The 27,647-nt window shown below is 47.0% G+C and overlaps 1 protein-coding gene across 5 annotated transcripts in view; it reads right to left on the bottom strand.

Annotated features, from left to right (window-relative positions):
* Positions 1 to 1,354: 1,354 nt before the first annotated feature.
* The window catches only part of ncor2 (nuclear receptor corepressor 2), a 90,300-nt gene continuing 64,007 nt past the window's right edge, over positions 1,355 to 27,647 (bottom strand). For 3 of the 5 annotated variants that reach the window (XM_053624198.1, XM_053624197.1, XM_053624199.1), the window contains 30 exons: positions 26,874 to 27,016; positions 26,194 to 26,332; positions 24,614 to 25,010; positions 23,718 to 23,838; positions 22,690 to 22,921; positions 19,956 to 20,006; positions 19,411 to 19,572; positions 17,220 to 17,320; positions 16,065 to 16,164; positions 14,896 to 15,006; positions 13,640 to 13,743; positions 12,033 to 12,180; positions 11,824 to 11,949; positions 11,653 to 11,727; positions 10,897 to 11,117; positions 10,398 to 10,713; positions 10,007 to 10,222; positions 9,643 to 9,885; positions 9,423 to 9,518; positions 9,033 to 9,275; positions 8,685 to 8,874; positions 8,270 to 8,592; positions 7,687 to 7,814; positions 7,389 to 7,579; positions 7,032 to 7,163; positions 6,774 to 6,910; positions 6,623 to 6,676; positions 5,911 to 6,093; positions 5,615 to 5,785; positions 1,355 to 4,950 (listed from right to left, as the gene is read on the bottom strand). In XM_053624198.1, coding sequence (XP_053480173.1) covers positions 4,766 to 4,950; positions 5,615 to 5,785; positions 5,911 to 6,093; positions 6,623 to 6,676; positions 6,774 to 6,910; positions 7,032 to 7,163; positions 7,389 to 7,579; positions 7,687 to 7,814; positions 8,270 to 8,592; positions 8,685 to 8,874; positions 9,033 to 9,275; positions 9,423 to 9,518; positions 9,643 to 9,885; positions 10,007 to 10,222; positions 10,398 to 10,713; positions 10,897 to 11,117; positions 11,653 to 11,727; positions 11,824 to 11,949; positions 12,033 to 12,180; positions 13,640 to 13,743; positions 14,896 to 15,006; positions 16,065 to 16,164; positions 17,220 to 17,320; positions 19,411 to 19,572; positions 19,956 to 20,006; positions 22,690 to 22,921; positions 23,718 to 23,838; positions 24,614 to 25,010; positions 26,194 to 26,332; positions 26,874 to 27,016 — 5,039 coding nt within the window. In that variant the 3' untranslated portion in view covers positions 1,355 to 4,765. The remainder of the gene's footprint in view (positions 4,951 to 5,614; positions 5,786 to 5,910; positions 6,094 to 6,622; positions 6,677 to 6,773; positions 6,911 to 7,031; positions 7,164 to 7,388; positions 7,580 to 7,686; positions 7,815 to 8,269; positions 8,593 to 8,684; positions 8,875 to 9,032; positions 9,276 to 9,422; positions 9,519 to 9,642; positions 9,886 to 10,006; positions 10,223 to 10,397; positions 10,714 to 10,896; positions 11,118 to 11,652; positions 11,728 to 11,823; positions 11,950 to 12,032; positions 12,181 to 13,639; positions 13,744 to 14,895; positions 15,007 to 16,064; positions 16,165 to 17,219; positions 17,321 to 19,410; positions 19,573 to 19,955; positions 20,007 to 22,689; positions 22,922 to 23,717; positions 23,839 to 24,613; positions 25,011 to 26,193; positions 26,333 to 26,873; positions 27,017 to 27,647) is intronic. The other 2 variants (XM_053624201.1, XM_053624202.1) reach the window with 2 other exon arrangements.

Raw genomic sequence — 27,647 nt, 5'->3', positions numbered from 1 at the left:
CTCCCTGTCTAATTGAATTAACTGTGTATTAACATTTAGAGAGAGGGAGAGAAAAAAAAAAAAAAAGTGTGTTCGCTGCAGCGGTTTTCACTTGGCCGGGGTGCACAAACTTTTGCATACAACCCTTAGGTGCTACTCACGGTTTTTTTTTCCATCAGGATCTGGAATGTCTCTCTCTGCCTCTTCATCCCTGAAAAGAAATCACCTCAGAATAGAGTTTCGGGACAATTACAAGTTGAGTGGCGTTTTGTTTTGTTGTTTTTAAAGCAGATGGTAACTAGGGACGCACGGATACCGGTTTGAGAATGTGTCGTACTTATAGGTACCGAGATCGGAGTGAATATTCCTGTACTAGTGATTAGCACGACTCAATCAGGGGCGTCGCAGAACGTTATTTAGATCGGTTTACGTACAAGCGCGTCAACGCACGTACGATACGAAGATCGTTCTAGCTCACAGCTAGCTACGTTCGTTAGCGCAGATCGAGCTGCAGGTGGTATTTAACTTCAGAAAAGTTCAAACAGCTTCTCTAACAGCTCAGTCCGTACAGGATCTTGCAATTTTTTGCGGCTTTTTTTTTTTTTTTTTCTTCGTGTTTTTGCGGAAAACTACTTGAATTGTTGAAATTCGCAATCGCACGAAATCGTTCCGGCGTGACGTTTGTTGGAAAACGAGACCTTTCCGCTGCAACCGTGTCCGACGCACTCGAATCGAAGACGGCTTTGGTCGAACGCGCGTCGCGACGACGTCACGTGACGTGTTCCCGGCCCGGACCTGCGCCAGTTTAAATTTAATTCCGCGTAAAATTTCTGCGATCGCAAAATCCCCGAGGAAAGACTCGCGGCTGTAAGTAAAGTACGTCGTGGTCTCCGTTGTGACAGAATCCCTTGTAGCAGCTGATCGTCAAGAACGACACACCGCAGTTACAGCCCGGTCATATTTACCCTCCTAGACGTCATCATCGTTACGCGCCGACAGCGATAAACACCTCGCGCTCGCGTTACTCGTGTCGTAGGGAGACACGACGGCGCCTCGTCTCCATATTTTAATTACGTCCGTTTGCCGTGTCGTCTGTCGATTAGCGCAACAGCGTACGCCAGGCTTACGTCACATCGTACCAGGAGCTAGCGGACGCTGGCGTCGGAGGATTTGTACACGTACGAGTAAAAAAAAAAAGAAAGAAAGAAAGAAAGAAAGAAAGCACGGTATCGGCATCGACGCGGCCCTAACGATAAATCTCTGTACACCGTATTCACTCGTCTTGCACCTTTATCTAAATACACGTCTGTCAATCATCACGTGATGGATACTTTCCTACCCCCCCCCCCCCCCCAGGAATATTAAGACACGTACAAAAGTCATTTACCTTCAAAACAAACGCAAACACCCAAACACATCAATGGCAATAAGCTTTTTATTTAAACATTAAGGCAGTGTCTGATTTTGTTTTTGTTTGTTTGTTTGTTTGTTTGAAACCCCGTTTAATTTTTGTACACTGCTTATCCACAAAGCTTGCTGGTGGCCATGTTGATGTTCAACAGTGTGAATAACAGTTTCTCTGTGAATATCCACCTCGCAGCAAATCACATAAATATGTACACCCTTTTTTAGGCCTATTTACACTCCACACTATAATACAGTGGGTTGGAATTATGTTTAAAAGAGAAGAGGAGAAGAGAAAGGAAGAAAGGAAGAAAGAAAAGCGGACGATACGCTTGTACAAGACGGACGGCAGCCGACCCCTCGCGTTCATTCCCACCCTAAAGCTGTGAATGGGATCTGCTCTTGGTTTTTGTTTTCTCCCCCCCACCCCCCCAATCAATTTGTTGTTCTAGAAAGAACGCTGCACGTTCGCTGTGAAATTTTTATTTATTTAAACTATTTTTGTTTTCACGTCTCTCCTAAAACAAGCGGTAACGTCAGGAGCGTAAAATGCGTCGTTTGGAAATGCGGATTAATATTTGTATAGGAAGAAAGAAAAAAAATGAACCCTTAATTAAATGATTGAACTTGCCTTCTTACGTAATGCTCTTTGAAGTTCACGCCCACAAAAATATAAGGGTTTTTTTTTTTTTTTTTAAACAATAATTTTTTTTTTATCATCATTCGCTCCGAGTTGAACAAACAACATCGTAGTGCCCAAAAACAATATCTAGAGAACGTGACGAAGCGCCGTTTACACGAAATAAACACACAATGTAATATACACAGAGATGATCACTTCTCAACATGTGACGAATATCCCTTTAAAAAAAAAAAAACAAAATAAAAAACAACTCCCACTGAGGTAAACCTGTGGAATAGAATCATAAAAGTCTTTATTTCTTATATATCAACGTTAAAGAGGGATGGATTTATTTATTTATTTATTTATTTATTTATGAAAAAAAAAAAAAAAAAAAAAAAAAAAAAACGTAGCAAACAATAAAATTCGACGTATATTTAAAGCACATGCAAAGTAATTGTATAGTATTTATAGCATCACGGATATCAGCGTCGCGTTTCGGAGACGTGTTAGTGTGAGGACATAAAATCCACCGCTCTCAGCAGTGTGCACGTGTGTGTGTGTGTGTGTGTGTGTGTGAGAGAGAGAGAGGACCGGGACACACCAGGTGTGTTCGTCTTTTAAGCCTCGAAAGAAAAAAAGAAAAACCGAGAGAGAGAGAGAGAGAGAGAGAGAGAGAGAAAAAAAATGTAAAAAAAAAAAGAATAAAAGTTGTGCGTAGTCACTTGGTAGTTTTAACTTCAGTACATGTACGTCTCAAATAAATGGCACTTAACACCAGAATCCTTTTTGTTTGTTTTTTTTGTACACAACAAAGGGATACACGTTTATACACATGAGGTGTTGGGTTTCGAGTCCCAGTGAGCTGAGAAGTCCACTCGCTGTGGGCGGAGGTCCCCTTCCTCAGAGAGGAAACGACAACAACAATAACAACAACAACAAAAAACACGCGCACAGAAAAAAAAAAAAAAAAAAAAAAAAAACCAACAACCCCATATGAGCGTCTTCGAATATATCGATCGTCCATTTTTTTAAAAAGCGACGACAGAGCAGTCTTCGATGTACATGGCTTTGATTTGGCGCAGTCTCTTCAACCGGGGGGTGTGTGTGTGTGTGTGTGTGTGTGTGTGTGTGTGTGTGTGTGTGTGTGTGTGTGGACTTCGCGGGGACCTGAAAAAGCAGCTTGGCGTCTGTATGCTCAGCTCAACACTATTTCCTCTCTGATTGTCGCTGGAGCATCGGACGTTTTATCTATTTATTTATTTATTATTTAATTTTTTACAAAAGGTGTATTGGTGAGAAACATTAAAAAAAAAAAAACAACAACAACAACAACAATACTGTATAAAGAAAGAAACAAACAAAAACAATTAAAAAAAAAAAAAAAACCCAAAAAAAACCCCTTAAACGAATAATCAGCGTCCGTGACAGGACAAACAAGAACCGTCTGCTGGCCAAGTGCTTGATAAAAAGAGAACGCAAACAAATTAGTGATACACACACACACGAAAACAACACCACCACCACTACTTTTCAGCTTCCATGACAAGAAAAAAAAATTTGAGTAGAGAAACTGTTGTGTAACAAAAAAAGAAACTTTATCAGTGACATTAAAAATAAAATGTATTATGTACCTTGTAAACTAACACCCATGGAAAAGAGTGACACACACACACACACACACACACACACACACACACACTTTCATGAGCATTTCTCTTCAACTGGACTGAATATATGTATTTCAGAACAGAACTGGCTCGTTCATCTGATTCATCGGTGTACACACACACACACACACACACACACACACACACACACGGTCCTGTGTACCTCAAAATGTGCCTCAGAAGCTCAAGTGGTGAATCAGAGTGTCTGTAAAAGCAATGCGCGACGCCACGGTCGGCCGTTTTGGGCCGACACCGCAGCCAAGATTTGTTCGCTTTTATTCGACGTAGCGAACAAATAAAGCGAGCGCACGTCTACCAGATTAGCGTCACTCAAACATCGTATCTCGACCAGCTGTGTGGTTTTGTGGAGTGGTTCGACACATGGATGGATGTGTTTTATCTATTTAAAAAAAAAACGGACGCAGGGCGAAAAAAAAAAAAAAACCCAGAAACAAAAGCTAACAGTCAGGACGTAGCAAAGGATCAGACTCGGAAAAGAGGTGTGGCCTAAGGTTTAAAGGCGGAGCTGTTAGCCAAGCTAGCCTTACTGTTTAGCTACGAAATGAAAGACGTCAACAAGCTAAGCGGACTTGTCCGTTCCATTTTGGGCCAAATTACCGGTTTAAAACAGCAATGCATAGCTGTAAGTCTTGTGTGAGTGAGAGCGTGTGTGTGTGTGTGTGTGTGAGCAAGAGGCGAGAATGTGAGGATCCTGAGAGGTACTGTGGAGAGAGTGAGTGATTTGTCGATGTAATATGAGCGGTCTTGGAGTGACGGCACACGCTAATGTCGGTGTGCAAGTGTGTACACGCTTACGAGTACTCTTCTGCAGCAGCCATGTTCACTAGGGTACATCCGAGTGCGAGTGTGTGTGTGTGTGTGTGTGTGTGTGTGGTACTTGAGAGAAGTGCATTAGTAATATGAGAATAAGCGTATTAGAATGTGTATGTGCTCTCTAGTGTGTTTCACTATGTGTGTGTGTGTGTGTGTGTGTGTGTGTATCCATCCACATCTCTGTTTAAAGTCTCAAGGAGCGAATAGAGGAGATATGCGTGTGTGTGTGTGTGTGTGTGTGTGTGCGTGCGTGCGTTCACTCGCTGTCGGACAGCGTCTCGTACTGAGAGCACAGCAGCGGTTTGGGTTCCTCTTCCCAGGTGCGGCTCTGAGGCTGTGGAGGTCCTGCAGCGGGCTGGGTGGGCGACGGGGAGGGCCCGGACATCACCGAGCCGGGCAAACGCATCATCGTGAAGGGGTTACAGGGGTACGGGGTGGAGCCTGAGCACACGCAGCAACATAAACAACTTCGTGAACTTGGTAAACAAAATAGCAATCACGATGACGGCGTGAGAAAAGGACATTTCATTTTATGACGTAAGGAATGAAATAAAACGCTTGGGGTTGTGCCGTGACAGGAAAATAATCAATAATCAACGAAGCGTGGGTACCGTTACCAGCTTGAAAGCGCGAGGCGCTGTTCTCATTTACGTTTTAGACGCTATAGATTCAGTCTCTTTTAATTAACTAGAGAAAACAACAACAACAACAACAACAACAACAACAACAACTTATTGTCCTGAAGATTTCTGAAACCTTAAAGTTACAGCTCTACCCCTGACTCTTACAAAAAAGCACCGACACTGGAGACTCCTTCCACAAATTTTTTTTTAATTCTGTGGAGCGTTTGAGTCCCTGAGTCAACTGTTACCATAGAAACAATAGCGGTTATAGAAAGCTCTGAGCTTCTGACCAATCCGAATTGAGAACTCAACATCGCTATTTATACTGTATAAATTATGTATATACACACACTGTCCACTTGGTTAGGAACACTCTGTAGAAGTGCTGATTGGACAGCTGCGTGAATGTGCAGTTGCACGCTAATAAATAAGCGGACGGTGAGCGTATAAAATCTTTACGTTTGTAGTCGGCGTGTGGTTACCTGCGGACGACGGTCTGTCCTCCCACACTCGGTTGGTGAGAGGCGTGCGGCGGTTGCAGTCTCCCTCAGAGTGGACGGAGGACACAGAGGACGGTCTCTCTCCTCCTGACAGTCCGGGACCGGGAGACTTTGTCTTGCGGCCGTTGGAGCGCCCGCTGCTCTTTGATTTACCTACCACACACACACACACACACACATACACGCGCTACTTCAAACCTGTTTCGCCAAACATCATGAATGAGTGTGTGTGTTAGTATCGGTGTAGGAGTGTGTGTGTGTGTTGTCTAGATCCGTACCAGGCAGTGAGTAAGGCTCTTCAGTGCGTGGATCAGCAGCAGCAGGGGGTCCGGAGTTGGAGGCCGAGCGCTCGTCCGCCTGCTCGTCGTATTTTCCCATCAGAGCTTTGCGGATGATGGCCTCCAGGCCGATGGTGTTCCCGCTGGAGTCTGGAGGAGGCTGGCTACGCATGCTCACCGTCCCTAAGACACGCACGCACAAAAAGCACCCGGTGTTACAAGATGTACCGAGATGTTGTTCTACCCCCCCCATTTCAAATCCTGCATAAATAAATTAACAGCAGCAGCAGCGTTTAGATTACGTGTAGCATCTGCCACGCAAGTCCCTGTGAATTAGCCGTTGCTATAGAAACGATAACGTATTAGAACGAGCGTGTTAATATAAACACCATCTGACCGATCAGATTTGAGAAGAACGAGATATACACTCACTGAGCACTTTATTAGGAACGCCTCGTGCAGTTATCTAATCGGCCAGTCGTGTGGCCGCATAAAATTGTGCACGTGTTCCTAATAAACTGCTCGGAGGGTGTATGAAGACAATTTCATAAATGCACATAACGTTGTTTGGGTTGAGAAGCAACATACAGCAACGTACATCTTTATAAAACTCCGGCAGACATTTTCTTTCTCTCGAAACCCTCGACGATGAACTGTTAATAATACTGTTATTAATTCGTCATGTCAGTGATCGGCTATGTTAGAAGGTTACCTCCAGTAGCGGACGCAGGCATGTTGAAGATCTCTGTCCCGGGCTGTCCCGAGTCTTGGAGAGAAAATAAAAACCATGAGAATTTCAAGTCTTTTCTACATGTATAGACACGTGTATAGCGCTGCTGTATTAAAACGTGCTACGAACTCACTGAAGTCATTGTCGTTGCCCACGACCATCTTCTTGATCATCTCCTTCTTGCTCTTGACGATGGCGGAGTTGTTCTCGGTGAGTTTGCTGAAGAACGCAGGCGGCTGGGAACTGCTGGAGGGGGAGCGAGATCCCATCCTGACAGAGGGACGGCAGGAGCGGAGGAGTGAACGGTTTACGTGGTGCGTAACGGTATAGGAGTATGTATACGGTATTCACGTCGGTGTGTAGCGTGCGTGCTGACGTTAGACGCCCATACCCTTGTTCTGCTTGTTCGCTGGGACACGCCGCCGCCTGGGATTCCGGCTCGGACACGCCCCCTGGTGGAGAGACCGGCTCGATGCACTCAGCGGACAGACTCACTGGGGACACTTTGCTCTGAGGAGGAGACCTGTGTGCATACGAAGACAAAAATAAATAAATAAAGAAAGAAAGAAAGAAAGAAAGAAGCTCAGCATGAGTCTTAGACTGATGTTATTTTTTTATTAGCCTCACTGTGGTGGGTTTAAATACAAAGACCAGCTACGTCATACAAGTTGTAAGGTTATAAGACATCATTTATCATTCTATACGTATTAGTATTATTATCTCGGGTATGGGGTACACGTCTCCGTACCTGTCTCTCAGCCTGTCGCTGACAGAGCCCTCGGGGGTAAAACGGCTGCTGACGCTCGGCTCCGAGGGCGTCTGGGGGGCGCTCGGGGGTCGAGTGAGGTCCAGCACAGGTGAGCTGTGGTAGCCGAACACAGGCTGGCCTCCTGCCTGGACCTGCTGTGATTGACGCATGTAATCTTTCTTAATCACCTCCTGAAACAGGAAAAGGAAGAACGGATTGTTAGAAAGTCTGCTTTCATTTCCCCGGAACACCACGCGAACCAAAAAAAAAAAAAAACAACAACAACAAAAAGGCTCACGCTGATGTGCTGGGCGAGGGTCACCACTCTCTGGGAGCTTTTAACAGCAGGGGACGGGGGCTGCTGGCTGGGAGACAGTCTCTCCTCTGGAATAAAAAACACACTGTGCTCCAGAGCCTTCTGCTGAGCTGCGGTGGGAAGGAAAGGGAGGTGGGGGTAGACAAAAAAAAAAAAACACCACACACATCTAGGTTAGATAATATATTTCACGAAGCAAATGTCTCACTCAATCACAATGACTGACTTTAATGACACCAAAAATGCTTGAATGTACAAAAACGAATGCAGCGTTATTTATTACTGCTTTTAGATATCAGTACTAAATGCAGCAGATGATGTTCATGCCCAAATAGGTCTCCCTATGTGTGTGTGTGTGTGTGTGGGCGCATGATTCCCCTCTCTTTGAACACTCATCTTTTTCCTGCCCGACCCCCACAACCCTGTTTTCCCTCTTTCGCTTTTATACCCTCCTACACACACACACACACACAGCTATCCAAACACCGTAAGAGCGTTCCCTCAAGAGCTGAGAAACTCCGAGCGTTACGAGCGTTCTCAAACCAGCGTGAACCTGTGGTCTCACCGAGCACACGGAGCTCGTGGTCCTTGTTCTGAGTCTTGTCCCTGTTCACGATGCCGCTCTCGGTAGCCGTTACGGGAAGACCCCGGCCTGCCGCGAGCCCCATGTGGCCGCCGGGTGCCTGGGCGAAGGCCGAGGAGTAAACGCCGCCCCCGCTCGGGCTGGACATCTTGGCGGACTCGGACTTGGGCGGAACGCCGCGACTCTGGGACTTGCTCGGCTCCCGGCTCAGCTCTTTGACCGCGCTCGAGTCCGGGTAGGCCTCGCTGACTCTCTGGAGGTGGCCGCTGTAGTTTGGGTAACGTGAAGAACTCTGTGGCACGGACCTGGACAGGAGGATGAAACATGAACATCAGGACTGATGAATATCAGATACAGATAGTCGGATAGACCCGTCCGTCTGATTCCCGTGTCTGACCTCAGTACAGACGGGCTGCTGTGCTCTGAACTCTGCAGGGTTTTCGAGCTGGTGTTGTGCAGGACGGTGGGTCTGTGCTGGAGGCTCTCCTGGGGCCGAGGGCTCATCGGGGACGCCTGGTGGCTGTAAGGCAGGGAAGGAGGACGCGAGCTAGAGCTGCTGCTGCTGCTCCCGGTCTGCTCTGCTGCTCCTGCGGAAAGCGAGAACAGACAGGAGTACTGTTACACACACACACACACACACATATATATGTACAGAAGAAATGACACGCTGTTTATCTATATGGTGTCTTCAGTACTGCGTGCATCGCGACACAATTTTTAAAAAAGCGTGTGCGAGTCCACGTACCAGGTCTCCAGATGGGGGCGTGCTCCACGTTGCCGTGGCCGAGAGACTTCTCCCTCTCTCGGTCTCGATCCCGCTCTCTCTCCCGCTCTCGCTCCCTCTCCCTATCCCGCTCTCGTTCTCTTTCTCTCTCCCGCTCCCTCTCTCGGTCGCGCTCCCTCTCCCGGTCTCTCTCGCGCTCTCTTTCGCGCTCTCTCTCGCGCTCCGTCGGCGTGCCCTGGAGCTTGCCTATGTGCGAGCTTCCGACTAGAGAAGAGAATAAAAAGAAAGAAGATAAAGTTTGCAGTGCAGTGTATGTTACACTGAACGCTGAGAGTGCGCGCGCATGTGTGTGTGTGTGTGTGTGTGTGTGTGTGTGTGTGTGTGTGTGTGTGTGTGTGTGCGTGTGTGTACCTGGTGAGATCGGCGAGGTGGTGTACACTCGGCTGGGGAAAGTGGTCGGCGTTCCGGCGTGGTAGTTGATGCGCTCCATTTGTGACGCAGGCGCTCCTGAAGGAAGTGAGGAGACGATGAGACAAATCACTAATGACACGTCATACTTTTTTTTATCCATTTATAGTTACTCTTAAAGTTGTGGTAAGTATAGGTGAGACGCTGGCGTGCGTGTGTGTACCTCGTGTCGAAGGCGAGTAGGGTAAAGGGAGCGGTGGGTCTCGAGGCGCTCTCAGTAGGTCTGATCTCTGTGTCATAGCTGCTGCAGGCCACTGGTGCATCTGCTGTGAGGTGATGTAATCGGTGAAGAGCGTGTGTCTGTTCTCGAGGGCCGCCGTGTCCGGGAAGCCCCGGATTAGATAATGGGGATAGGGGTGGGGGTAACCAGGGGCGGGAGCCAGGTGTCGAGGCAGGTAATAAGCAGCTGAGGGTGGCACAAAGTTTAGACACACTCGTTCTTTATTTTTCCACATTTTAGAATAATAATAATAATAATAATAATAATAATAATAATAATAATACATATGCACACAATGTTGACCTACCTGGATCTATAGGGATGCCCCGGGGCAGGGCAGCAGGGTCGAACGGTAGCGGGATCTGCCCTCGGTACATATCGGCTCCCAGACCCTGCAGCAGCCTCTCGTAGGAGGCCAGTGAGGCAGCGTGATCCCCCACTACAGGCAGCGGAGACTTGGTGGCTCTCATTTCCCGAGGAGTAGGAGTGGACTTCCGCTCCTGCTGAGGAACCTTCGCAGAGCCTGAGAGCGACACATTGATTCACTATACATGCTCGCTACATAGAGGATAACATGTTGCTATTATATACACACACACACACACACACACGAGCCAAAAAGTTCTATATTAAAACATGAGCGTAAGGATTTACGAGGCTGTAATACGGAGTCTCTCTGCAAGCACGGTGCCGCGTACCTTCGTGTGGCCGCTGCGGCGTGTCCCTGCTGGTCAGCGGGGATCCTCTGTGTGAAGGCGCCGCGTACCCCGCTCTCTTGTGCTCGTCGTAGCCCACCGGGCTGTGGTGGCTTTTGCCTGCCTGTTCTGCCCCCAGCACCAGGGAGCTTGAGGTGCTGACCACGGCGCTTGGCCGAGACTTAGGGCCCGGCTCGTCGTAGTGGCCCCTCTCTAAATGAGGTGGGAGACCCGAGTACGGCCGCGGGGAGCTGGATATGATGGAGCGCACGTCGTGCCGTTTAGACGATCCTGCAGGCTCCATTTTCAGAGGCGTGCCCTGCGAATAAATCCTCGTCAACGCCGTACACAAACGCTCAATAACGTAGTTCTACGTGACGTCGGAAAGAACGGACACAGAGGTACAGAACCGATACCGATCCGGTGTTTCGGGTCGGTCGCGTTCCTGATACGGATCGGATCGTCGTTGCCGTGAACGTGTTCAAAAGCAGGACGGAGTTACCTGCGTGATGGAGCCCTCTTTAGGTGCTTTGCTCATCAGCACACCCTCCGGCGGGATGAGGTGGATGGAGCGCCCGCCCTCTTTAACCGTGGGCACTACGCCGTCGTGGGGGCGGCCCTTGATAGTGTCGGGGCCGCGGGGAGACGGAGAGCTCTCGCGCTTCAGCTGCTTCGGCTCTCGGCGCGAATACTCTTCCTGCGACTCCACGTGACGTGGGATACCTGAGGGGGGTGGGGGTACGGGGGTAGAGAGAGAGTAAGCGAGGGAGAGGGGGGAGAGAGAGACAGAGAGAGGAGACAGAGACAGAGAGGGGGGAGCGGGGGGAAGGATGGAGAGAGAGAGACAGAAAGAGAGACAGACAGACAGTTAATAGGCATCTAAACTCCTAACCACGTAGTGCTGGGTGGAAATGAGACACTGGTAGAAATTTTTTAAAATGTAAAATTAATAAATAAATCAATCGATTATAAAATCCTAAAATGGCTGCTGATGTATTTGCTACAAAAACGCTACTTATTACGAATCTGCTGCTCCCGTGACCCGCCCTGAACGGACACTTCTCTTACACGTTAATGAACAGCTAGTCGTTCTCTCACCAGCCTCTCATTAAAACCACGCAGCACCGACACGCACTCCACCAGACACTCCTTCAACAAATGCTACCTAAACGTCCTTCACCATATCAGCACTGCGGTACGTACGACATGAAGGCGTGTTACGATCACACACGGGAAAGCATGCACAAGCGGCGCTCACCCTGCGAGATAGAGCCGCGGATATGATGAGGACGAGGACTCTCTCTCTCCTGAGGCATTGCTCTACCCATCAAACCTACAACAGAGTTGGGGGGGGGATGAAGATCTTTGAAAATAATCATGGAGGGAAAAACAAAAGCAATCGATGGGGTGTGTCTGGAGCTGCACTGACCCTCGGCGGAGGACAGGGAATCCCGTAACGGCAGCACTCGAGAGATACCGCCCCCTTCCATGACCTCGTATGGGCGTTTCAGTCCCAACACTTCTCCCCTGCCTTCGTCCTTCGGGTTCGGAGCGCCTGTACACAGCAGAAGTGTAAACGTTCGGCGTGTGTGTGTGTGTGTGTGTGTGTGAGCGATACGGGCTTGTGATCACACTTACGGTCGTAGGAGACTATGTGTCCGCTGATGCCCTCGTACAGAACGTGTCCCTTGGCTTGGTTTTCGTCTCTGGATCTGTCCCTGCTAGGACTGTCCTCAGCGATAAGACGAGTAATGGTACCCTTATACAGCACGTCTGCCGGGGTGCCCTGTCACACACACACACACAATAGTGCCGTTTGACATAGAACCAGCTCTCAGCATAATATAAGAACAGCAGCATATAGAAAACAACATGGCCTTTACTGAGTGTGTGTGTGTGTGCGCAACATATCGAGGATCACATCTGACTCAATACAAACCCACATTACTTTCTGTGTGTGTGTGTGTGTGTGTGTGTGTGTGTCAGCACACACGTGTGTGTTTATGCGTGTGTGTATGATCAGCAGAAGGGTAAATAAAAGGAGAGAACACTGGTGGACAGCGTGTACCTGCTGCTATAGCAACTGAGTGTAGAGCGCTGGTTAGATCATTTTGTGCTAGCACACACACACACACACACACACACACACACACACACACACACACACACACACACACACACACACGCAGGATCAGACTGTGCTCAGCTGCGGACATGCGAGGCGACTGACAGATGACTGGAGATAAACTCCAAAAGGTCCATTTTAAGTTGTTTACGTCAACTTAAACTTTTTTTTTTTTTTTACGCCTTTCTATTATGAAACCGACATTACGAGTCACTCTGAGCTCCTTCATTAAATGGTAAATGGCGCACTTATATAGCGCTTTACACTGTGTCTCATTCACCCATTCACACACACACACTCACACACCAATGGTAGCAGAGCTGCCATGCAAGGCGCTGACTTGCCATCGGAAGCAACTTGGGGTTCAGTGTCTCGCCCGAGGACACTTCGGCATGTGGAGTCACGTGGAGTCAGGGGGAGTCAGGGGGAGTCATGTGGAGTCAGGTGGGCCGGGAATCGAACCTCCAACGCTACGATTAGTGGACGACCCGCTCTACCACCTGATCCACTTCCGCCCATTATTAAAAACGTGTCCCATTACAAAATCAGCGAGATGAACATATCACACACCCATTATTATTTATTTATTTATCTCGGAAACGTAGAACCGGTTAGAACCGTACTGAGCGTGCGGTTCTCGCCGAACCTCGCCGCTGTACCGCTTTAACGGCTTTCGCAATGCAGAAAATGCCTTCTCAGGCAAGTAATAAACAAACGTGTGCACAGAGTCAAACGCACGTCGTGTTCCTCTTCGTCGGGACGTTTTTAAACAAGTAGGATCGCTACGCGGATATATTTCTAGATGTTTCTACTCATTCTCAGGCTGGAAGCGGTTTGATCTTCCGTTCTGACGAGAGAGAAATTCTGCTTATTTCAAGCATTTTATTTCAGGAAAGAAGCGGCGCTGGGATACGCGGACGTGTCCAGATATAGGTTTAACCGTCGTATAAAAGCAGAGCAGCCAAAAACTCTTCTGCGGTGATGTAAGAAACAAATCACAGGGACAGGGATAGATGTAGCTGTACTGCTTTGAAATGAAAATAGATGACCTGATATAGTAATGAAAGTGAACATGAGACATGTAGGCCTCTCTCTCTCTCTCTCTCTCTCTCTCACACACCTGAGTGATAGAACCACCACGGTATGTTATGGAGGATTCTTGGTGGACACGCGTGCCAGGAAGACCCTTCGTGATGCTTCCTCCCTGTACAGCTGGCATGGGCCCTGCAAAACACACACACACACACACACACACACACAGAGAGAGAGAGAGAGAGAGAGAGTGAGTAAGAACCACCCAAATTCTGTCAAGTCACTCCTATAGAGATGAACATGCCTTAGAAGTTTAATGTGTTTAATTGTGCCTGTGTGTGTGTGTGTGTGTGTGTGTGTGTGTATATTACTATAATAAACTGTGATCTATAACACTCTCTCTTCCCCATGTAGGTTAAAGCAGCCGAGACAAGTTTAGACCTCAGTCCCAAACGCTACATCAAACGCCGCGGTAGCACTGCTGAAATTATAATCAAATCCAATCCAACACGCTGCCGGGACACGCCCACTCCGCCAGCGCGTCGAGTTCTCATCCCCGTTACTAACCTGCATGTCTCAATTAAAATATACCTCAACCAGGAAGGAAACCTATCGACCTTGCCGTGACCTTCATCCTGTTTCGATCGATTCCAAAACCGAACTGGTCGTGATGTCAACTCCGCACACGCTGCCGGTCAGAAGTTTGCGGACGCCCGACTGAAATGTTTCTCGTGATCTTAAAAGCCTTTTGATCTGAAGGTGCGTGATTAAACGTGTGAGATCGGTGTGGTATCACGACATAATTCCCGTAGTTCCAGCTGTGTTATTCCAGAGGTGTGATGACTATTATTATTATTATTATGGGGGGGGTTTGTTTTTCTGCACATTTTAACTATTAAAGAGCTACGTATGTATAATTTTGAAAAAATGTAAAACTAAATACTTAATTTTTGTTACTTTTACATCTCTAAAAAAAAATGTATTTCTACAAAATAATTTTATTCGTGGTTCCCTCTTTCAGCCACTGCTACCCCCCCCCCCCATTATAAAGCACTTAGAGCTGCATTTTATATATATGGAAGGTGTGATACAAATAAAGTCTATTATATTTCTACAAAAAAAAGCTGCATGTGCAAAAGGTGCAAAAAAATGCTACGTTTAATAAAAGGCAGCGTTGTTAATTGAAGCGTTATAAACAGTGTGTGTGTGTTTCTGTTGAAACGAGTAAATGTCGACGAGGTTCTATCGATTCTATTCTTCCGAAAACTGCGGACGGCGATGCTGACGGTGTTCTCGTCTTCACGCGGCGACGCTCTTCTGTAACACGACGGGAGGCAGACTAACCGCGGGCACCGAGGCTCTCGTGAGCGATGCCGTGCGTGGACAGATTCTCGGCCTGAGAGGAGGAGAGGCCACGCGGAGACAGCTGCTCTTGTTTAACCACGGGGAACCCGGCTGCTCGAGAGAGAGAGAGAGAGAGAGAGAAAGAGAAAGAGAGACAGAGAGAGAGAGAGAGAGACACAGAGAGAGAGACACAGAGAGAGAGAGAAAGAGACAGAAAGAGAGAGAGAGACAGAGAGAGAGAGAGAGAGAGAGAAAGAGAGACAGAGAGAGAGAGAGAGAAAGAGAGAACGAGACAGTGAGAGAGACAGAAAGAGAGAGACAGAGAGAGAGAGAGAGAGAGAGAGAAAGAGAGAGAGAAAGAGGAAGAGAGAGAGAGACAGAGAGAGAGAAAGAGACAGAAAGAGAGAGAGAGACAGAGAGAGAGAGACAGAGAGAAAGAGAGAGAGAGAGAGAGAGAGAGAACGAGAGACAGAGAGAGAGAGAGAAAGAGACAGTGAGAGAGACAGAAAGAGAGAGAGACAGAAAGAGAGACAGAGAGACAGAAAGAGAGACAGACAGAAAGCACAAGGGGGAGAGACAGAGAGAGAGCAAGAGAAAGAAAGGGTGTGAGAGAAAGAAAGAGAGAGAGACAGAGAGAGAGAGAAAGAGTGAGAGAGAGAAAGAGAGAAAAAGAAAGTGAGAAAGACAGACGGAGAGAGAGAAAGAAAGAGAGCAAGAGAAAGAGTGAGAGAAAGAGTGAGAAAGAAAGCATGAGGGAGAAAGAGAGAGACAGAGAAAGAGAGAGAGAAAGAGAGAGAGCACGAGAGCCAGAGAGAGAGAGAGAGAGACAGAGAGAGAGAGCAAGAGAGAGAGACAGAGAGAGAGACAGAGAGAGAGAGAGAGAGAGAGACAGAGAGAGAGAGCAAGAGAGATAGAGAGAGAGAGAGAGAGAGAGACAGAGAGAGAGAGAGAGAGAGAGAGAGAGAGAGAGTGAGATGAAAGAGCCAGTGGTTAGAAATGGATACAGTGAAAAGCAGCATGTCCTGTATTATACAATAACAGCTTCTAATTAAAACAGAATGTCTCAGACTGTTCAGTTAAAGTGCTATGATTTCTACACACGCACACAAACACGCACACAAACACGCACACAAACACGCACACAAACACGCACACAAACACGCACACACCGAGTTTCCGCTGCTCCATCCAGGATAGCGGCAGAGCTCCGGGAGTCATCTTGGCGTGCTCTGAGCCGTGGGCGGGGCTGTGCATCTGCACTGGAGTTCCCTGGAAACACAAACACTCGTGAGGAAACTAAACAAAACGGCTATGTACGGAACAAAACACGTCAGGGTGTGCGGCTAGAGAGAAACAATCAACAATCAGCTACCGTCGTTACCTCAAACAGTAACGGTTACCGTCGTCACCTCGACGCTGATGCATTTCTCATTTATTAAAGAACGACATGTCGCTTTTTATCCGTTTATAGCTACATCGTACATCTCTAACGTGCATTACACCAGTTATAAAGAGTGAAGAAGTCAATAAGACATCAGGAGGCGTACTACAGAAACGTTAAGCCTTAACTTACGATCTGACGAGTCAAATTAGAATTTTTTTACATCTTAACTCGATTAAGGATTCTTATCTCCATCTTACAAAATCTTCTCTCTGGGTAAGAAATCTTAAACTGCTCCATCGAGCTCGATAATCAACTCTCAGGCCTGTTGCCAAGCAACCAACTACACCCAACAGCTGTGAAGTAAGCGCTGGATTAAAACGGGAGCGTGTTGAATAGTTCCATTACCCGCACTATGACCGCTAACGCTCCGTGACGGCTCGGGTCCCTCGGCTTTTACGACGTTCTATAAATGTCGGATGTTTCAGGGAAGTCTGTAAATATTCATCGGCATCTAGACGTCAAAGCACGGCGCGTCGTCTGGGTACTCCGGAAGTCTTTCCGTCCTCGTATCAGGAGGACACTTAAAGATACTGTCCAGCGTTCCCCCTGACCGACACTGGAGACTCCTTCCAAATAACCCGTCTCTTCACGAGGACGTTCGGCACGTCGGCGATTACACGTCTTCCTCGTTCGTTTTTCGACTTGAATTATGCAGAGCTGTTGCTATAGAAACGACAACGAGAGGAGCAAAATCCGCAAGCGGATATGTACTGGTATCGGGATTTGCTTACAGGCCTCAGCTAGAGTAAGTGCGCAGGGGAAAATACAAATGAGAGGGCGATGTGGGTGTGACACTCGCGCGCGTGTGTGTGTGTGTGTGTGTGTGTGTGTGTGTGAGAGAGACTGAAGGAAACGGAACAGTTGCGATGCGAGTCTGTACCTGCGTGATGGAGCCGCCTGGTTTGGCCGAGGAAATGAGGGGAGGAGGATCGGGGATGTGCAGCGGCCGCACACCAGCCAGCCTCTCCTGCTGAGGAAGAGCTACACACACACACACACACACACACACACACACACACACACACGTTAACCCTTTGCCACTATACACAATAATCACACGTGGTAAAAGAGCCGAGATGATCACATGACTTTTTCCTTTTTCACTTTCTTTCATTCTCACTGAACTGATATATATTTCTATATTTATATCTATTCTCTCTTTCCTTCTTCCTCTGTTTCTTTCTCTCTCTTTATAAAAGCCTAATTCTTTCTTACGATCTCTATTTGCGTATCCATCCTACTTCTCTCTCCTCTTTATATCCATTTTCTCTCTCTTCACATGTCCTAACTTCATCCTTCATTCTTCTTCCCATTTCTTTCTTTACTGCATTCCTCCTTTCTATCCTTCTCCTTTCTTCCCTTCCTGTCTTTTTTCCCTACTTTCTTCCTTCGTCATTCTTCCCTACTTTCTTATTCCTCTTCTTTCTTTCTTCCCGCCGTTTTTCTCTCTCCTTTTCTACACTTTTACTTTCGTTCTATTCCTTTCTCTATCCTTTCCCCTTTTCGTTCGATCCTTTTTTCTTTCTTCTTTTCTACGCTTTTTCTCTTTCACGGTCCTCCTTCGTCTTTCTTTCCTACTTTCTTTCTTTCTCTCCCCTTTTCCATCCTTTCCTCTTTCGTTCCATCCTTTCCTCTTTCCATCCTTTTTATTTTCTATGCTTTTTCTTTCTTTCTTTCCTACTTTCCTCCTTCCTCTGTCTTTCTTTCCCACTTTCTTCCTTCATCTTTCTTTCTTACCATCCTTTCCTCACCATCCTTTCCTCTTTCTATCCTTTTTATTTTCTATGCTTTTTTTCTTTCCTTCCTACTTTCTTCCTTCATCTTTCTCTTTCTTACCATCCTTTCTCTTTCTTACCATCCTTTCTCTTTCTTTCTTACCATCCTTTCTCTTTCTTTCTTACCATCCTTTCTCTTTCTTTCTTACCATCCTTTCTCTTTCTTTCTTACCATCCTTTCTTTCTTACCATCCTTTCTCTTTCTTTCTTACCATCCTTTCTCTTTCTTTCTTACCATCCTTTCTCTTTCTTTCTTACCATCCTTTTCTTTCTTTACCATCCTCTCTTTCTTTACCATGCTTTCTCTTTCTTTCTTTCTTACCATCCTTTCTCTTTCTTTCTTACCATCCTTTCTTTCTTACCATCCTTTCTCTTTCTTTCTTACCATCCTTTCTCTTTCTTACCATCCTTTTCCTTTCTTACCATCCTTTTCTTTCTTTACCATCCTCTCTTTCTTTACCATGCTTTCCCTTTCTTTCTTTCTTACCATCCTTTCTCTTTCTTTCTTACCATCCTTTCTCTTTCTTACCATCCATTTTCTTTCTTTCTTACCATCCTCTTTCTTTCTTACCATCCTCTTTCTTTCTTACCATCCTCTTTCTTTCTTTCTATTCCTTTTTCTTTCTCTCTATTCCTTTTTCATTCTGTCTATCCTTCTCTCCTCCTTCCTTCCGTCACAGCAGCAGCTTTTGGATGAACCGATCCGTTCGTTTACTTTATCACGGTTTTGGGTCGTTGTGCGTTTTTCTATTCCAGAACTGCACGGTGATCTCGGGTGTTGAGAAAGACGCTATATAAACGATACACACACACACACACACACACACACACACACAATCAAGCGTACACATGAAACGGGAATTATCGCAATGGCAGAGATCTGACTAATAAATAAGCGCTCTGACCGGCGAGGCCGTGCGCGTGGCAGCGTTATAGCGTGGCAGCGTTATAGCATGGCAGCGTTTTAGAGCAGATACGCGAGTCGCCTCTGTCGCGGCGGTGAAAAAGGTATTTAAACGTTTCCAGCAGCATACGGCAGCGAGACATTTTCCGGACCTGACGGAGGAATAAAGATCAGGACTGTAGTGTACCGTAAGAGTTCAGCACTGAACTACTGACACAACAACGCCACACATACGTCACTGACCGGGTCAAACATACGTTTCCACTCCATGAACACAGCAACATTAAACCAACGGTCTTAATGAAGGAGAAATGGATCAAGTGCTGAATGGACTGATGGATAAACACACACACACACACACACACACACACACACACACACACGCATCTTACAGGGGTTGTAGTGCAGGAGTTGTTCGTGGCTCAGCTTGGCCATGTCTCTGGGAGAAAGCTGGTACGGTGACATCACAGGACGACCGAGACCCATGGCTCTGATGTGGTCCGGGCCCGGATCTTTCTTCACGTCAGCAAGAGGAGAGAACGCCCGGGGTTTATCTACAAACACACACACACACACACACACACACACGTACGTTAGGTGCTTTTGACCTGACTGTACTGAAGCGACCGGAGTGTGAGGTCAGGTCGACTCCGTCTAAGCAGACAAAGAGATTAAAACCCACCGACAGAGCCAGCACAAACACCAGGAGGGAAAACATGCTCTCTCTCTCTCTCTCTCTCTCTCTCTCTCTCTCTCTCTCTCACACACACACACACACACGCGCTTTGTAAATTCCACACACAACAAAAAGCAAATGCATTCTGAAGCAGATGTGCAAAAATCTCGGTCAACAATCTGTGAAGCCTGTGATTGGCCACCCGGATCATACATGAGGCTGAGAAAGCGTGTGTATTTTCTGTGTCGTGTGTAAACCTACGTAATCCGTGAAGCAGACTGTGTAGCCATCTTTCCATCCCCCCCTCCAGTTCTGCAGGGACAGATAGACTACAGCTGAGCACACCAGCTCAATGCAAAAAATAACTTCATAAATGTAAATAGATAAGCAAACAAACAAACAAAACTCACTATATTCCACCGCTCGCCTTTTTTATTGATTTTTTATAAACAAACAAACAAAAAAAACCCACTCTCCTACTCCGGGAAGACGAGATTCGCTTCAGCGCCGAGACGAACCGCGTCACGCCGACGGAATTCCGTCAGCAGGTATCCGCTTTTTATATACAGGGATAAACGCGAGATCCTGTCTTGAGCTACCTCTACAGCGAACCTTGTTCTTTTTTTTTCCCCTTAAAGGTTAACTCGGATTTTCATGTGGAAGACGAAAAGAGACGAAAAAAAATTCACCCCCCAACAACAACAACAACAATATTTGGCAGAAGCCCAACATCCTCATAACATCCCTAGAGTGAAGCACGGTGGTGGCGGCACGGCGTTCCCTTACCCTCGGCCTCGTGGTCCCGTCTCGGATTAATCCCCTTACAACCCGGACACTTCCTCTAGATCGAAACGTCCTCGTCCTGTATTCTTTCCACGTCTTATTAACGCGTTTAATGCTTCCTCGTGACGAGTTCAACGTTTGCTCGTCATTTTTAATAAGCGGAACCATAACTGCTCCCTTTTATCCCCTCTCAGATCTCCTTCGGAAACGCTTGGCTCGTCTGGACGGCTCCTCGGTCTCCGTGACACGGCTTCCTTTACGTTCTCTGACAAACTCGGGTTCTTTCCGGAACAGGTGTATTCCTACGGAGATCACGTGACACACCGGTCCGACTCCATTCACATTATTATTATTATTATTATTATTATTATTATTAAGACTTCTGATGGAAACTGACTGCACCGGAAATACGAGAGCGAATACTCTGTGTTGATTTGTGACATACCACCTCAATTCATGTTCCAAGTTCGAACACTACAATGATCGATAGGGGGTAAATACTTATGCAAGCCACTGTAAAGCCTGAATGAGATGTTTTGGCGGTGCTGTTGGAAATCTGCAAAACTATCATCTCAGAGGGCATGCACAGAGAGGAGGGGAGGGGGGACAAAATTGAAAAAACAAACAAACAACAACAGTAATACAAAACAGTTACGGAAAACTAAACGAGTGACGCAGGATGGATCGTATCCATAAAGTCCTTCTGGTTTAACTTTATGGATGCGTTTGCTTTTTTTTTTAAAAAAAAAAAAAACACAAACAAAACCTCCCATATAATAACGAGCAACAGTCTCTGCCATCTGAAACATCTCCATCTCCATTTCACAACTGCAACGTCTTCTAAACGTCACGTAGCGTTTCTATGGTTGCGGCTTTTCGGGGACTCGGTCGTTCCTTACAGTAAAAAGCAGAGGACTGGACGTTTAAAATCAGTTGGTCTTTTTTTTTTTTAAATTTGATTTGTTTCTGACTTCTTGTGTCTTTCACAGACAGAGCTTTAAAGCGTGAATCCATAAGCTCTCGTATCTCGACGAACGTGTCGTCGACACGGCGACGTTTCCTGTAAGGAGGCGTTTATTTAACCCTCTACTGTGATGGATTTGTGTTACTTGTTGGTAAAATGTTGCCGTATGGAAAGCATCTTTTATCTTCTAGAAAGAAAGAAAAATAAGTCCGTGTATGGATTTCCTCACTCAAAATAAAATTCTCAATTCTTCCTCCCGAAACAGGACATCTTTGAAAATAAAGTGCGATCGCAAGACGTCCGAGATCACACCGGCTTTTCTTACTTTAAATGTGAAAAAATTCCAATATACTATCAGACAGGTCTAGCGTCTTTGTTTGCTGTGTAGAACCGTTTGGATTCATGATCGCGCACGCCGCAGTTCCGTTACCGCACGATGTTGCCGTATGGCAACGATTAACATTTTACAGAACACTCGAAATATCTACACTTGTTCGCAAAGTGAGTGTTAAATGATCTCCCGTCATCAAAGTGTTTCGTTTCTATCCTTTAAGCCGAAACGTCGATCGAATTTCGAGAGCCCGCTCAGGATGACACTCGCAGCATGCCATGTGAGTGCAGAAAAGGAAGCACTTCAAGAAGCACTTCCTGCTCATCTGACGTCATCCCCCGTCCCTTTTTGCGGTGAGATGGGAAAATAGTCGTTTTGTGGAATTACCCAAGAAAAAACTGAAGATAAATCCATCGTTGCCGTACGGCGACACCGCGCAGTGAAGGGTTAACATGTACGGAAGGAGTCTCCAACGTCAGAGGTGAGTTTTAAACATCAAGGCTTCAGGACAGAGATGTTTCTCAGTGTATATTTGTCTTATTAACTTTAAGAGAGGGAGGGAGGGAGGGGAAAAAAAAAAAAAGGCGAGGCCGATCAGGGAACGACGTTACGTTTATAGCTGCGATAACGTAAGCGGTAACTAAGGAACTAACCTGTATCGTGGAGGAACCAACTCCGGTTCGTCCTTCCACCCTGTTGATGATTACATTCCTCTAACAGCACAACCCGTACCGAAGAGTTTTATTCCTTACACACTCGCTACCCCCTATCTAATATCGTAACGGTATTGTACTGAAAAAAAATCTAAACGCGTAATAAAACTAAAGAACAAGATGGAGACACGCAGAGGCGAGAACATGAGGCTCGGGAATAATAAGAGAACATTTTAAAAGTGCATCAGGACACAAATTCTGTACCTTCTTTCTCTCTCTCCGAGGGCGTGGGCGTTCTGGCTCGCATCCGAGGGCTGCCGGCCTCGGCCATGCCGCCGGGGTAATGCTGCGATTTGATTGGCTGCGCGAGCTGCTGCTTGGCTCCTTGGGAGGACTCGTGTGCCATGATGATCTGCTGTTCGTAGAGCGCCTGAGCGTCGGGCATCACCTGCTGCTTCCCCAGCACGCCACCACCGGCTAAAGAAATGTCCGGCATCTACACACGAACACAGGCGGGTGTTACCAAAGTATTCCCGACATTTCGGCGTTTAATCGTCCAGACGGACGCAAGATACGCAACCGAGTACGTGAACGACGCCGCTGCTGCGTACCGGTGATGGAAGTGAAGTATATTCGCGCCTTAAGACGGTAACGTGTGACCGACACGGCTAGCGGGTCCCGTTTGTACGATGTGGAACCTTTAGTACCACGCTAAGAGCGGATGGGAAAAGCCTTTTGTGGAAATTTCCGGTACTACAAACGAAAATAAGCCCAAATGCTCACTCGTAATACTACATGCAAAATAGATCTTTAATAAAATGTATATTATTTGTATTTATTATTCTGTCCCTCTAAATGGCTGGACCGTGGTGGTCGCGGAGTCTGTGGACGATCACGAGGACGTGTCTAACTGACGGCCGTGCGCTGTGAGGACGGATGGAGGAGAACGACGGCTCTGCGATGTCGGAGATTAGCAGCAGTCTTATTATCCATGGGAACGGAGGCAGGCCGGTGCATCGAATCCGGTATGAGGCAGCAGAGGGGATCAGACTACACACGGCCACGTGATACACACACACACACACACACACGTCTCCTTTCATCTGGGTGTGGCTAAAGGATCATTTTCTTATCTACTACAGCGTTACGGAATTACAGATGTCTGACTTGAATGTCAGTGCAATCAAAGAGAACGAGTGTGTAATTACTGACACGGATGTTAAGGTGTGTGCTCACTATGGGAGGTTTTTGTGTGTGTGTGTGCGCGCGTGTGTGTGTGTGTGCGTGCTCACTATGGGAGGTATAGCGGCAGCTCTCTGTTTGAGCTGTTTGAGGTCCAGTGGTTTCTGCAGTGCAGTTGAGATCACTCCGTCATGGGCATAACTCAGCAGACTCGGCCTCGGAGATGTTATTCTAGAGAGAGAGAGAGAGAGAGAGAGAGAGAGAGAGAGAGAGAGTGTAGCAAGGACAGGAGAAAAGAGAAGAGGAGGTGATCAGTACAAAAGGAAAGAGTGAAAAAAGCAAGGGAATGGAAGGAACAGGAAAAAGGGGAAAGGAGGAGGTAAAAAGAAAAAGAAAGAACAGGATAAGATATTTAAAAAAAAAAAAAAAAAAAAAAAAAAAAAGGAAATGCGAAAGGAGGGGAAGGGAAGGAAAGGGAACGTGAAAAAAGGGGACCGGACAGAACGGGACAGGGAGAGGGATGGGAAGGGAAGGGGAAAAGGGGAAAGAATGGGATCGGACAGGATGAGAGAGGAGAAGAAAGGAAAACGAACGAATGGAAAGGAATGGAAGTAGAAAAGTAAAAGGAAGGGAAGGGAAAGGAAGGTGAAAAGGGGAAACGATGAAGAGTAAGGACAGCAAGATGGGAGTGGAAAGGAAAGCGAAGGGAAGCAGAAAAGAGAAGAGAAGAGGATGTCATTCCTTAATATGGTCAGAGTCCAACTCTATCCTATTTACACGCTTTATAAACAAACTCAACATTCAGTGTCTTATTAAATGCCTCTCTCTCTCCCTCCCTCTCCCTCTCTCCCGCACACACATGTCTCACTTGCCCTCAGACTGATGTTTCCTCTGCTGCTGCCAACACGGTGTGGAAAAACAGAGCAGTACAAATTCAACAACGCTCTGCCAACAACGGGCTCCCTTTCCTCACCGAGCACAAACCCCTCCTGAAACACACCCGCACCTGTTCTTCTCCGTGTTGTCCGTCTCCTCCACCTCGTCGGCGCTGCACGTAGCGCTGGAGTCGCTGTCTCGCCCTCCGTGCTCCCGCTCCCTTTTCCTTCCTTCTCTCTTCAATTCTTCCACCTCCAGAGTGGGGGGCTTCTTATCCTCCACCTCCCCTTGCACCTCCTTCGCTCCGTCGGTTCCCTCGGGCCGCTCTTCCTGCTTCACGGATCCCTGCTCGCACTTGACTTGTGGCTTCTCCTCCTCCGGCGTATCTTTGTCGGAGGAGGATCCCGACGCAGACGTGGTGGTAGTCGCGGACTTGAAGCGGTCCGAGCCCGAATCTTTGGCCTTGCTGCTCTCCGAGGAGCGCGGGGACGGGAGGCTCTCCGTATCCGAGCTCTGGTTAGGGCCTCCTAGAGAAGGGCGAAGGTCAGAGGTTAACCACGTTAGACGCGATACAGTAACGGCAGATTTAGATTTTGGAAAAAAAAACAAAAAACTTCTCCACCTCTCGAATCTGCAAATTGTTTCTGTACGGATCTAACCCCCATCTCAAACGAATAGCAGATGTTACACAAATTTGATCGGCATGGGAGGCGTGCCAGGAAAAAGCCTTTGCTGTCTAAAAAGAACATTAGCTCAAGACTACAGTTTGCCAGTGAGCATATGGGCCAAGACCAGGCCTTTTGGAATAAAGTGCTCCGGACAGACGAATCAAAGATGCACTTGTTTGGCCACAGAAACAGTAAACCGGTCTGGCGCGGACCAAAGACGGCTCTTCATGAGAAGCACCTCATACCAACTGTGAAGCACGGTGGCGGAAATGTCACGGTTTGGGGTTGCTTCACTGCCTCGGGGACTGGACAGCTTGCGTTCACTGATTCAACTATCAATTCCACACCGTGATGAGAACGTCAGGCCGTCTGTCTGAAAGTTGAAGCTGGACCGATAGTGGACGTTTCAACAGGACGACCATCCTAAGCGCACCAGCAAATCCACCAAGGAGTGGCTCAAAATAGAAGAAATGGGAGGGATATGGAAAGGCCTTATCAAAGCCCGGGGTATTTGGCCCGGAAGGGGGGGGGGGGTATTCGAAACCGGGGCAGTATATGTGAGAAAACCCTCACATATTGCACGCAAGAGTGGTCAAAAATTCCAGCGAGCCTGGTGGACAATCACGCGAAACGCCTCTAAGAAGTTATTTCTCCTCAAGGGGGCAATACTAGCTTCTGAGGCCAAGGGCGTACTTACTTTTTTTTTTTCCCCCCACATCTATTGATATTTCTGTTGAATAAACAATTTTCTACGGTCTGTAGGAAACATTTGTTTCCCCTTCTAAGAGGATTTAGTCTTATTGTCCGGAGAATACACAGAGTTCACTCAAGCAGTGAATTTATTCAGGAGAAAAATCAATACTGAAGTAACGTATGTTCTGACGAGCACTGACATTTACCGAAATAACACTGTGTGTTGTGCATCTGTGTATAACGTACTGTCCAGGATAGATGTACGATTATAATACTTGGCAGGTTTTACGCTTCTTAAGTGCTGTTTGTGTGTGTGTGTGTGTGTGTGTGTGTGCGCGTGCGAGCATACCCTCTCCGTCCTCCTGAGCTTCCTCCTCGTTGCCGCTGCCCCCGGATCCCTCCATCTCCTCTTCATCGGCAGCAGAGGGAGCGCTGGTCTCCTCGTTCTGCAGCGCTTTACCTTTACGCCTGGCCTTACGCTCCTGCTCCTACACACACACACACACTCGTTACACAATGAAATACTTTGCATCTTCGTGACACAAACGCCCACAAAAACAACGCAGTAAAAATCGTTCTCGCCCAAAACACACACAGACATCAAACGTGCAGCCAGCGCAGGATAATTAGCAACCATGACAACCGGGGAGATGAGGGATCGGAACGCTTCCTGACATGTTTGCACTTCAAATAAAAGACGGGCCGAGGTGGAACAACAACAACAACAACAACAATAAAACGGAGGCCTGGAGGGTGGGGGGGGGGGGGTAGTACTATGATATTATCTGTGGAGAGATTGCTACAAACTGTGTCTACAAACTCAATCCAATTCATCCTGGTGGTGGAACTCGTGGTTGTGTTAAGCCCCGCCCCTTTTCTGTTTTCATGAGCAAATCACATCATCAGTGATTGGCTGCTGGCAAATTAAGAGACTGCGATGGACTGTACATCTCTCGCTCTCTCTCTCTCTCACACACACACACACACACACACAAAAAGAAGCATCATTTTTTTTTAATCAACACAAACCGATTTCATTTTATGCTGCTGCAGGATCTCGTCCAGTTTCTGCCTCTTTTTGTAGTTGAAGTAGAAGTTCTTGCACTGCGAGACGGTCTTGGAGCCCACCAGCTTGGCGATGGACGACCAGTTGCGGCCATATTGGAGAAGTCCTGCACGCAATGCAACATACGGTGGTTCAGCAAAAAAAAAAAACAACCCAAAAAACTGCATCACACACACACACACACACACACACACACACTTGAAAAGAAGTAGTACATCATCCCTATTACTTCTAGCTTGCAGGTATAACTCCACCTCCGTGTGTGTGTGTGTGTGTGTGTGTCGTCACCAAAGAACTGGGTGTGGTTTGAGGTGGATATTTTGGGTGAGACTTCCATTACTTCCGTTACTTCTATTACTAGCTTTGAGCCGTTATCGGTTTTCACAGTTTTGTACGAGTCTGCCACTTTCTCACGTTTCTGGTGTTCTTCTAAAACCTCTGTTTTAAAAAAAAAAAAAAAACATCAAGAGGAGAAACTATAGGAAATCAAATAGCTCAGCCTCTATTAAAGACAGAAGAACACAGAACAGAGAGAGAGAGAGAGAAAGGAAGAGAGAGAGAGCGTCTCTCCCCGTGCTGAAAAAAGCTCTCAAATGCCACTCTTACTCATCCCTATCCCATCAACAGCGCTACCACCACCATGCTTTCATCATCAACTGCCCACATCCAGACACCGAGCCCCTCACACACATTTCATCCGCAAAGCAGAGAGAGAGAGAGAGAGAGAGAGAGAGAGA

Source organism: Ictalurus furcatus, chromosome 5, assembly GCF_023375685.1.
Source record: "Ictalurus furcatus strain D&B chromosome 5, Billie_1.0, whole genome shotgun sequence".
Lineage (NCBI taxonomy): Eukaryota > Metazoa > Chordata > Actinopteri > Siluriformes > Ictaluridae > Ictalurus > Ictalurus furcatus.
Note: the sequence above shows the minus strand (reverse complement) of the source record. Positions and strands in the feature narration are given on the sequence as shown.